At 40.2% G+C, this 12,640-nt stretch overlaps 1 protein-coding gene across 2 annotated transcripts in view; it reads left to right on the forward strand.

The window, feature by feature from the left end:
• The window catches only part of PARP8 (poly(ADP-ribose) polymerase family member 8), a 124,113-nt gene that overhangs the window by 93,218 nt on the left and 18,255 nt on the right, over positions 1 to 12,640 (forward strand). For both annotated transcript variants that reach the window (XM_059833757.1, XM_059833756.1), the window contains exon 15: positions 6,194 to 6,286. In XM_059833757.1, the coding sequence (XP_059689740.1) occupies positions 6,194 to 6,286 (93 nt within the window). The remainder of the gene's footprint in view (positions 1 to 6,193; positions 6,287 to 12,640) is intronic.

Here is a 12,640-nt window from a genome sequence, read left to right on the forward strand (position 1 = left end):
CACTGGATACCAGGGAGAAGAGATCAGCACCTCCCTCTGCACAGGGAGGTCCCCTCCTCAGGAAGCTGTAGAGAGCAATGAGGTTGCCCCTCAGCCTCCTTTTCTCCAAACTAGACAAACCCAGAGTCCTCAGCTGCTCCTTACAGGACATGCCTTCCAGCCCTCTCACCAGCTTTGTTCCCCTCCTCTGGACGCATTCGAGGACCTTCACATCCTTCTTAAATTGCGGGGCCCAGAACTGCACACAGTGCACAAGGAGAGGCCTCACCAACACTGAATACAGCAGGATAAACACCTCTTTTGACCAGCTGGTTATGCTGTGTTTGATGCACCCCAGGATGTGGTTTGCCCTCTTGGCTGCCAGGGCACACTGCTGACTCCTACTGAGCCTGCTGCTGTCGACCAGAACCCCAGAGCCCTTTCTGTAGGGCTGCTCTCCAGCCACTCCCCTCCCAATTTATACTTGTGCCCGGCATTACTCCGCCCTAGGTGCAGACAACTTGTCCAGAAGGATGCTGTGAGGGATACTATCAAAAGCCTTAGTAAAATCCCGAAAAACTACATCCACCACCTTCCCTTCATCCACTAGGTGGGTGAACTTATCATAGGATGTCAAATTAGTTAAACAGAACTTTCCCTTTGTGAACCCACGTTGACTGTCCCTGATGATTGCATTGTTCTTTAAATGCCTTTCAAAACTACGCAATATAATCTCCATAATTTTTCCAGGAGCTGAGGTTAGACTAACAGGTCTGTAGTTCCCTGTAGTAGTTTGACTTCATTTGAAAATTCAGGACACAGGTGTACTTGTTGATGATTATTTAGTTTTAAAGCAATTCCTAAATCAGTGTAAGTGGGTAAATATTTAATTTGAATAAGTTTATTTTTCAATATATGTTTTAGTATAAAGTAAAAACCTGTCAATAAAGGTTATTAAAATACAAAGCTGAATTTCATAGGTGTTTTAATCCACTATGAGCTAGTGCTGGATGCTTCACTCAGAAGTATGAACCATGGCAGAGCAGGCAGATGTGCATTAAACTTGCCTTTCAAAAGAATATTGATCATTAATAATTAAAAATTGCTTGAACTGTGAAGCTTGATGAACCTTACATTACAGTTAAGGGTAATTCTGCATGATTTCAGTAATGATTTAAGAATACAGAAATCATACAGTTTGGATTCAAATCTTTACTTTGTAATTCTGTAGGAGTGTGTTCTAAGATACACATTACCTAAAACTTACTATTTTATCAATTTTGAATGGAAATTGACCTTTCTGTTATACTCTGGGAAACAGAAAAGTCTTAAACTCATAAACGTTCTTTGCTCTAGTCCTCTTACAGAGAATGAGAATTTTACACACAGCATTTAAGCGGCACTGGTAGAAAGTATACAAGTGCCTCATCAGTACCTGCCTTCCAGGTACAGCTTTTACCTCATGTGTCAGATCCGTAGATACAACTGAGGTTTCTGTAGCATTTGTTACTTCATCTGAAAGCGTAGCTTACAGATATAAGCTACGAGAGAGCCAGAAGGGAGCCTTTCCTATAGCTCTGGATTCTGTTTCAGAATTAGTAATGTTATTCTTAATGCTCTGAATATAATTGAGCCTGAGGTAATATGTGGTGGTAGAGAATTAGCAACCAATCTTATTTTGCCTTTTCTTACAAATATAGCTGAGACATATCTAAAAATCCGTAAGTGACACAGACTGGGAAAGAAACCTTTAAAACTTGAAAGCTTGCTTGCAAAAGAGACCTTTACCTACCAGACTCCTTTCTTATCTCCCTCCTTCTATCTCGCCTGCTCTTTCCCACTCTCTTTTTTTCTTTCTTCCTTGCTTTCTTTCCTTCTTTCTCTTTCTTTCTTCCTTTCTTTCTCTTTCTTTCCTTCTTTCTTTCTTTCTTTTTCTTTTCTCTTTCTTCTTCTTTTTCTCTCTTTCTCTCCCCCCACGTTTTCAATACTATTGCTGCTGTATTTTATCCTCATCATTCTGGTGAGTGTAATGAAGAGAAAGAGAGAAGTTCCTCCTATGAAAAACTAACAATTACCATGGTTGAAAGTAGGAAACAGAACAAAGATTTGAAGTTGTATTTTGTCTCCACTGCCTGTTGCTTTTACTAGGAGAAGTGAGATGGTCGCTAATGGTTTCACCTTTACCATTTGTTACATTTGCTGTAAGTCAGTCTATGAGCCTTCCCTGAGCTTCTCCTTTTAGATCAAGAGTTTTTACGTGTGTCAGTCTTGTTGCAGCCTCATTAGTGTCTGTGTGACATCCCTCAGGATATAGCAAAGGGTGGCACATTGCTCTTCTGAGCACAGCCGCAGCAGACGTTAGAAAGTAGCAAGATAGATCGATATCGGCTATGAAAGTTTCAGCTTTTTCAAACTGAAAGAATGTCTGGAAAATATTGTAAGTGGCGTATGAGTCCAGGAACCAGAATATGTCATAGCACCTAGGTGGTTTGCCTGTCTGCTGTTCACAGTCACTGCTGTAAGAAGTGACACTTGCATTGTAACATGCGGAAACTCCGATTGAGCCCTTTTTCATCACGGCAGCAGTTGAGTGGGTGCTACTGAGCATGCAAAGAATTGGGGTGGCTAAAGGAAAAGTCTGAAAACACCAAAAGCTCAAAAAATGCTTTCTGCTCTGTCAGTGCCTTCTGCTTCCAAGCATTTGCAGTCTCAGGTTAACTGCCCAGCTTGTATTTTCTGGCTTTTCCCCACTGGGATAATTATCCTTCTAAATAGTCTTTCAGTACCAATGATCTTCACTTAGCTAACAGTTTTGTGGAAGTCAATGGCTTTATGTTAATTTTCTCCTTCTAAGTGATAAATAAAGTATATGTGAGACCACTGCTGCTGTTGCTGAAGAGGAGTTACAGCTGCCCTCTTCAGGTAGTGCAGAACAAAGTTGCCCAATTAGTCAACTCTGCATGCCTTCAAGGTGATGATGGTGGTAATCTGTAAAATTCTGTGTGCAACTAAGGTGAGGTTCACATTTGGAAATACATACTTCAGTGTATAAGCCCTATTTTGTCATGTATTTTCCTTTTGAAAACAATGGAAACTAGTAATCTAATAGAAGTTGGATATTCTGTACCTTTGTGGATATGGAGCCATGTCAGTAAGAACATGTCTGTACTTTCATGTATGTACCCAAAAGTTCTTAGAAACTTCAGCTTGCTGAATAGTGTGTGTACCTGAACCAAGAGTATCCAAAAATGACATTGGAACAATGTAGCTTTTATAAATGTGTTAGTGGTGGTGTTCTTGTTTGTTTACTGTGGTGAGGGACATTCCTCCTGTTTATGATACAAAGTCGAAACAAGACTGTTCCTGTCCCAAGGGCTCACATCCTATTTACAAGAGAAGAGACAAGCGGACGCCATAAAGGGAAACACACTGGCAAAACATTAGCAGCGGTGTAAGAGCAGCCTTGAATCCCAGTTTTCCCATAAAGCTTGTGATTTTCTTTAAGCTCTGTGTTTTAGAATTGATTTATTAACTTAGTTTTTGGTGTTTTCATGGGTTCTAGCATGCACAATTGCAGACAAAACCAAAATAAGGAAATGTGACAATGAATAGATGGGTCACCATCGTGTGACTAACAAAAGCCCTCCAAATGTTTGCTTCTTAATTGTGAGCCAATCTTTTCATTTTGGAGAAAAAGAAAGTAGTTTAAACGGTTGAACCTAACTAATGACTGGAGTAGAGAGCAGTGAAATGGCCATACCAACATCTCTTGGAACACTCTACTAACACGTGTGGGAAATTTAAGTTAAAAACATCTGATTTGATTAAATTAGGACAAATGTCAGAAACAGGATCCAAAAGTGCTCTTAAAATGGCTGGAGTTTGTGTTAGAAGGCATCCAGGTCGGATATATGAAGGCAGGCCATTGAAGTGTCCATATAGCTACAGGGTTTGGGTTATTTTCCCCATTAGACTGCAGAGCCAAAATATCAGTGGGCATAAAAGTTCATCAAATACATAAAATCAAAAGAATTGTATGTACAGTAATGTCTGTTCCTCTTCAGAGCTCACATTTTGCTGTCTTGCTTCTCCTCATATCTACAGTTCTCCAGCCTTAAGATCTTAGCTCCAGTGTTCACCTGAGAGAAGAAAGGCCTTTCAAATGTCAAACATAAGTACCATGACCATTTTCCTAACTTCCGTCTTCCAGATGCTCAGACATTTCTGGGATCATAGCACAGGGGAAGAAAAAAAAAATAAGAAAGATGACAAATCCTGTGTTCCCTTCGCCATCTTTAAGTCTGAGAATAACTTACTTTGTTGAGGTTGTAAATAAAATGTCAAAAATAAATATTTTCTTAACACTTTTCTTCATGGCAGGCATGGCTAAACTTAGATTGCTCTGCTATTCCGGAGCAATCTCTTGCTCTGGAATAAAAGGAGTCAGTGTATGCTGTTGATTATAATAGTCAAGGTGGTAGTACGACCATGCTTCCCCAACTAAGCAAATTATTTAATCACCTTCTAAATGTTGAAAACTAAGAATAATGACAATAATAAATACTTTTTGTCTAGCATGCCATGGCACAATGAATTGGATCATGTTAGGCTTTGTCTACTGCCTAATGTGATGTAACATAGCAGATAAAATAGATCAAATCTGTGACACTCTATTAGACTTGAAAGATGATAGCTCATGTAAAGCAACTGCTGTGAGACTATGTCAATGCCGTAGATTTCAGTTGTTTATTGAAATCCTGAATCTTTGAAACCCAGGGAGTGTATATTTTAAGGGCTATGAAACAAGTGACTACAAATACGGCAGTATGCTTTTTACTGACAAAGCCGTTGCCCAAAACAGAATTCAGCTAATTTTTCTTTGTGTGTTCAGTTCATTTTTTCATTTCTGCAAGTGCTTCTTGGAGACATTGGCTTGAACTTCAAAGCATACCGCTATGAATGCTTTAGTGATTATCGTGGTAGCTAGACTCAGAATTTTTAGTTACAAAAGTTCAGTAGTGCCTGCCAAAGAAAGATAATTGTAAGTTTCAGTGAGCTAGGATGTAATAATATAGATTCAAAGAAATAGTGTCCAAAAAGATATTTTTTATTGTTTTCAACATTGTAATAAAAAGTTATGTTTGTTGGGGTCAATTTTAAGGAAGGTTTTAATTTGTGTTTCTTTCTTGTATTTCTTTCAGTGTTTCTTTCTTGTATTTCTTTCAGCTGTTTGTTCATTTTGAATGCTGATAACAATTCACTGTGTCATTCATTACTTGAGCCTTTAAAAAGTTGATCTGCTAATTATCTTTCAGTAAATAAACATGGAGTTGCTGTAAGGGCTGTAACCAATTAGGAAGCCTATGAAGTCACGCCTATTCTCTTTACTTAAAACTGTGTTCTTTTTTGTTTCTGCTTTGTTTGCTTTATGAAGGCAGAACGCTCAATTTTCGCTTAATGTGCAATTTAAATAAGTTTTTTTATTTGATCATTGTGATGACATTGTGAATTAAAATTTTCAAAAATATTGGCAAAAAACGGGTTCAACAGCAAGGTTGTGGGGTTTTTTTTTTTTTACTATCTGAAAAAAGAGTGGAAGTGCCTTTATTTATTAAAATAACGTGTGGCCTTCCCAAATACAGTGCTTATTTTATAAAAATATAATACATTGTCTTAAAGTTTACAAATAAATTGTTAAATTAGGTAAAAATTTAATTAAAAGTAGCTTCTTCAAGAAATTTGTTTTCTGGATCAGATTTTTATGAGTGTTCTCAACAGCAGAATAACAAGCTGTGAAGAATAAACCTGCATTTATGAAGGGGGTGTGCCGCCATTAGTTTCTGGGTTCATTCACCATTAATTTTAATTATGTAGGAAGTTTTCATAGTCTGATAGGACAGTGTTAAGCACATTTGGGTACTATGCCTGTAATTTTGATTTTGTAATTGTTTGGATTTCTTTTAAATTTAGCCTCTGTGAGTACTTAGGATTTTTAGAGTTCTTCACGCTTGTTCTTCAGATTATTAAAATGCTTCTCTAATGTATCTTCCTCAATAATTGACATGTATCCATGATTTGAAATTAAAGTTGCAGTTAATATCTGAAGAAAAAAATTAACATTAAATGTGTTTGGGTTTTGTTGTAGGTATTACATGGTAAAACCAAGAACCCAAAACTAGAACAAAAATATAATTAACTTTCTTTCTCTGTGTAGCCCACTGTTTGTGAACGGGAGCTCTGTGTATTCGCTTTCCAAACATTAGGAGTGATGAACGAAGCTGCTGATGAAATTGCAACTGGGGCTCAGGTAGAATTATCTAATGCTGATTTTCTATAGTATACTCAGTCTTCTCAGTCTCTTCTAGTATTTATTTTGACTGTATTCCCCATATGAGTACTGTTTGGTAAGTATTATTTACTTGTCCACTCTTATAGCTGTAAATACACTGTTTTATGCAGGGCGTTTTCAGACTGTACTAATGAGGTGCTTCCATTGTTTTGCTTCCATGTAATTAGAGTAACCCTGTTTTCTCGTTCTGTTGTATTCAATTAGGTCACCTGGGTTGTTAATAAAGGCAGCCATTGTCATTTGGAGATAATTCCCATTTATTTTCACCTAATGAGCCGTGACTACTCTCATGCAATTAATAAGCTACTTCCTGTTCATGGTGTTGGGATGCAGCTATCCACTGAGCATCTGTTGTTTTGATCATTAAATGACAGTGGGAAAGTCCTTACTGATGTTGCTATATAGGTTTTTTTCCTCCCTTCTCAAGGATCAGGAATTTAATATAAGCTTGCATCCTGACTCTAAGTTCAGTTATTAATGTACTTATAACCATATCATCGTTTTCTTTCATAATTTTTATGCGCCTTAAACCAAAGTATTTTAAAATATGTTTCCAAATCATCATTTAACCTTAGATTACACTAAATTCAAAAGTTAAACAATCTTATGTTTAAGACCCTTTTAAGATCTTAAGTTAAAAGTTTACATATCTTACAGAAAAGTGCATTCCTCTCTGATTTCCTAGACATATGTCACTCACTGTGCATTTACGTAGTGAACAACATGGTTTTTTTGGTAGAACAAGTGTTCGGTTCAGTTAAATTTAGCTAGCACTAGTGAGCCTAGCTACTGGAAATAAATTATTCAGCTAAGTGCCTGAATACTGCCTATGGGCATATCCTCAAAGGAAAAAACTTGCAGCAGTGTACACCAGCTTCTTCACTAGAGAATATGACTGCGGATCTGAACATCAGGTCTTCATCTGATTTCTGAAGACTGTTAGATGACTATATTTGCAACACCTAGCACACCAAACATTGGGATACCTATTTAAGTTTGTAAGAAATAGAGAGAGGTGTGCTGATGAAGCCCTACCTCTTCCTTAGCCTGACGTCCTCTGAAGACCTCAGCTATGTGTTTCAGGGGAGCTAGAATTTTATTTTTTTAATTCAGGCACTTACATGGTACATTACATGTACATTTAGAATCATAGAATCATAGAATAGTTTGGGTTGGAAGGTCATCTAGTCCAACCGCCCCTGCAATGAGTAGGGACATCTTCAACTAGATCAGGTTGCTCAGAGCCCTGTCCAGCCTGACCTTGAATGTTTCACCACCCTCATCATAAAAAGCGTCTTCCTTATATCTAGTCTGCACCTACCCTCTTTTAGTTTGAAACTACTACCCCTTGTCCTGTTGGAACAGGCCCTGCTAAAATGTTTGTCCCCATCTTCCTTATAAGCCCCTTTAAGGATTGAAAGGCTGCAATAAGGTCTCCCTGAAGCCTTCTCTTGTCCAAGCCGAACAACCCCAACTTGCTTAGCCTTTCTTCATAGGAAAGGTGTTCTATCCCTCTGATCATTTTTGTGGCCCTCCCCTGGACCCGCTCTAACAAGTCCATGTCTTTCCTGTGCTGAGGGCTCCAGAGCTGGATGCAGTACTCCAGGTGGGGTCTCACCAGAGCAGAGTAGACGGACAGAATCACCTCCCTGGACCTGTTGGCCATGCTTCTTCCAATGCCGCTCAGCATACACTTGGCTTTCTGGGCTGTAAGCGCACATTGCCAGCTTATGTCCAGCTTTTCATCCACCAGTACCCCCAAGTCCTTCTTGCAGGGCTGCTTTCAGTCCCTTCATCCCCCAGCCTGTACTGATACCAGGGGTTGCCCCAACCCACGTGCAGGACCTTGTACTTGGTCTTGTTGAACCTCATACGGTTCACATGGGCCCACTTCTTGAGTTTGTCCAGGTCCCTCTGGATGGCATCCTGTCCTTCAGGCGTGTCAACCGCACCACTCAGCTTGGTGCCATCTGCAAACTTGCTGAGGGTGCACTTTATCCCACTGTCTATGTCATTGATGAAGATACTAAACAGTACTGGTCCCAATACAGACCCCTGAGGGACACCACTCATCACTGACCTCCATCTGGACACTGAGCCATTGACCACTACCCTCTGGATATGACCATACAACCAATTCCTCATCCATTGAACAGTCCACCCATCAAATCCGTATCTCTCCAATATAGAGAGAAGGATGTTGTGGGGGACTGTGTCAAAAACCTTACAGAAGTCCAGACAGATGATATAGCTCTTCCCTTGTCCACTGATGTAGTCACTCCATCAGAGAAGGCTGCTAGGTTGGTCAGGCAGGACTTGTCCTTGGTGAAGCCATGCTGGCTGTTTCAAATCACTTCCCTCTCTTCCATGTGCCTTAGCATAGCTTCTAGGAGGATCTGTTCTATGATCTTCCCAGGCACAGAGGGGAGGCTGACAGGTCGGTAGTTCCCAGGGTCCTCCTTTCTATCCTTTGTAAAGATGGGTGCAATGTTTTCCTTTCTCCAGTAACTGGGAAGTTCACCTGACTGCCATGACTTTTCAAATATCATGGAGAGTGGCTTGGCAACTACCTCAGCCAATTCCCTCAGGACACTGGGATGCGTCTCATCAGGTCCCATTGACCTATTTATCTTCAGGTTCCTCAGCTGGTCTCGAACCTGATCTTCTCTTACAGTGGGAGGGACTTTGCTCCCCCAGCCCCTGTCTTGCGGTCCATCCACTTGAGAGGTGCGGGAATAGAGGTTGCCAGTGAAGACTGAGGCAAAAAAGTTGTTGAGTACCTCAGCCTTCTCCTTGTCCATTGTTACCAGTTTGCCAGTCTTGTTCCTCAAGCGGGGTACGCTTTCTTTGAGCCTCCTTTTCTGGCTGACATACCTATAGAAGCCCTTCTTATTGTTCTTTGCATCCCTTGCCAATTTCAGTTCCAGCCACGCCTTGGCGTTCCTGACCCCACCCCTACACAACCGGGCAGCATCCCTATACTCTTCCCAGGATACCTGTCCCTGCTTCCACTGCCTGCTCATTTCCTTCTTGTCCCTTGGGTTTGACCAGCAGGTCTTGACTCAGCTATGCCAGCCTCTTGCCTTCCTTTCCTGATTTTTTACACCTGGGGATTGAGAGCTTTTGTGCTCTGTGGAAAGTGTCCTGAAAGATCTGCCAGCTCTGTTCTTCTCCTTTGTCCCTCAGGGCAGTTTCCCAGGGGTCCTATTGACTAACGCCTTGAACAGCTGGAAGTTTGTTTTCCTAAAATTAGGGGAAAATGAGGTACAGACTTACATGGTACATTACACGTACATTGTAGATTAGGTACAAACAAGTAGCTCTCACTTCTCTTTTTACAGAATCACACAATCATTAAGGTTGAAAAGACCTATAAGATCATCAAGGCCAACCATCAACCCAACACCACCATGCCCACTAAACCATGTCCCGAAGGGCCACGTCTACATGTTCCTTGAACACCTCCAGTGATGGTGACTCCACCGCCTCCCTGGGCAGCCTGTTCCAGTGCTTCACCACTCTCTCAGTAAAGAAATTTTTCCTAATACAGGTCTTTTCCTAATACAGTAATATTTAAATACAGCTGACAGGAGAGGTGGTCCTGGTTAACTCTCTCTCTGTGTTTTATGTAGGTGTTGCTGTTGCAGACATATGCAAAGCTTGCTCTAGATCTCTAGAGTACCTCTACATCTACAGAGCTTTGCTGTAGAGTACTGAAGTGATTACAACCTTAACGGTGCTTAAAAGAGCTAGATAAAAGGTTTTGTCGATTGTCCCATTGGACCTAGGTAACTAAATTTTGCTAAGTTTCACTCTAGTGATAGCATTGCACCCAGCTCGCCACCTCTGATCTGGTTGAGCTCCCATTCCTGTTTGCAGAAAGAATTCAGCACTTCTAGGGTTTGATTCATCTGAGCTATTTTTGACATTAGTTTAGGATAGTGTGAATCGCAGCATAGACTATCAGCACAGTGGTTATTTTTTCCATTGATTATAAAGAGAGCCTAGGCTGACTAGTAAGAGGTGGGTGTTCACATTGTGAATCTCTACGCTTTGTCAGATGAATCTTCCTCCAAGTAATTTTGTGTAGTGAAGGAGCCTAAATATAGGTTCCCATTATTAGAAATCACATCCTGTTTTTTTCTGCGGTGCTTTCAGCTAGTTTCCTAAGGTATACACCCCTACTTTGTCACTCCCAATATTCTGATGGCTCCTCCTTAATAATAAGTGATTGTACTTTCTAAAACTTTCAAGCCCAAACTCACCTTGCCTTATTTTAGTCACATAGTCAAAATGCCTGAAAATTAAATGCCTGATTTGTTGATAGTTCGGACTCCCTGTATAGTCTCTGGAGAGAGAGGGGCACTGTCTGAGAGACTGATGTCGTAAGAGGGAATTGTCTTCAGCAAGTGTCATCTTGTCCTCCTTGAAAATATTTTAATCCTTACTTATGTACTTCAGTACCTACTGTTAAGGAGGAGGAGTTCAGGCCCAGCTATAAGGACATTTACTAGATCCACAGCACTTCCAGTTACCAAGGAATGCATACACAAGTTTGTGTTATAATGTTTGTATTAGACTTACTGCACAGTTTAAGTCGTTCTGCATTCCATCAGCTCAAAACAATGATCTCAGGGGAAGCTGGGGGTTTAACTAAGCCTAATCTGTGCACGTTTTCCCCCATGTCAGAGCAATATGCAGGTACCATGGTGAGAAACAATATAGGAGTCAACAGCTGGTTTAAAGAAGGGCTTTGGGATGATGTTCTAAGAAGAACTGTGCCAATTTTAAGACAAAGTCCCATCGTGCAAATCACAAAGCTAGACAACTTTGAGTCACTGTATTAAGAGATTTGGGCACTCAAACAACTCTTCCCTAGTAGTGTTTTGCGACTGGAGGCTAAGAAGTGCTTCTGAGAAGCAGGGTATATGAACTCAGGCTCAATTTCATGGTAATACATTTACCCAGTTGCAGGCCTGTTACCTGACCTGGCTGTGTGTGCAGACTCCTTATCTCCTTTGCAAATGCTAATGCAGATGCCCTATTTTAAAACATTCATCACACTTGCAGGCATTATGAACTGGCAAGTAATCAGAGCAGCATGGAGGAAGAGATCATTATTTGAATAACTTAGTTTTTCAATATATGTGAGATATTTAGTAACTGAAGCTAACATATTATTTTTAAACTGATGGAGAAAATTGTCCATTCATGCTAGAGGAGCAGAGGAGGCAAATGGCAACAGTATGAGTCACCGCAGTGCAGTTCCTTTTCCCTTTCATCATGATTCTTATTTTCATTCTGCTTCTCTAAAGGACCATCATTTTTTTGTCCTCCAAATGATCAGATACAATGGCAGATATATAAAAACTTCTAGAACAGCTTGAGCTGTGAGATGAGGTCTGATCCGTGTGGAGTTGTGGGAGGAACCAGGGATGCCTACTAAGTACTGCTCATCTCAGCTTTTCCTTTCTTTCATGGAAAAGTCTGTTTTCACACAGTAATGTTTTCAGAAAGCACATAAGAAACAGGGGGAAATGAGCTAATTTGCACCTACATTTTTGTGTAGCAACTTTGGATTTCATTATGAGCTGGGTTCAGGTTTCACAGCTGCCAGAAAGCTGAATTTTCTCTGGTTTGTGATTGCAGTATTCTTTTTTTAACCTCTGAATTACAAATTTTGAAACAATTATACAGAAATCCGTTGCTAAATTGTATATGTGCCTATGTCCACATATGTGAATACATGCCTGTGTACACATTACACGTATGATGTTATGGTGAAATCTTGGAAATCATAGATATTCAAAGCCATATTGTAATTCTGTACAACAGGATGGAAGGAAGAGGATCTCCCAGTGTGAGCCGTGCAAATGACTGTTAAATCACTGCACTGTTCTGGCTTCAGCAGAAGCAATGTCTACAAGTATTTCTATGATTACAGTCTTCAGGAGAACAGCAGGCAGTAGTACAGTTTCACAAACTCTTCCTCATTCTTGAGCAACATTTTTCACTGGCATCTACTGTACAGAGATACACAGATCCAGCACGACTTCATTTCCCTAGAGAATTAATTTAATCCAGGAATTAGCACATGTGCACAAGAGAAAGCAGGACTGCAGGCAATGTATTTGACATGATAACACATTTAGGACCAGATACTGGTCCTACTTATGGACCTGGAATAACGTACCAGGGCTGAACCCAAAGACTGTTGAGGTCAATGGAAAAATTTCAGTCCTAAACTATGTCCTGTGGATAACACAGTTTGGGTAATATAGATAACAGTGAAATATGGTATTACTATAATAT

The sequence above is a fragment of the Gavia stellata genome, chromosome Z, assembly GCF_030936135.1.
Source record: "Gavia stellata isolate bGavSte3 chromosome Z, bGavSte3.hap2, whole genome shotgun sequence".
NCBI classification, from domain to species: Eukaryota; Metazoa; Chordata; class Aves; order Gaviiformes; family Gaviidae; genus Gavia; species Gavia stellata.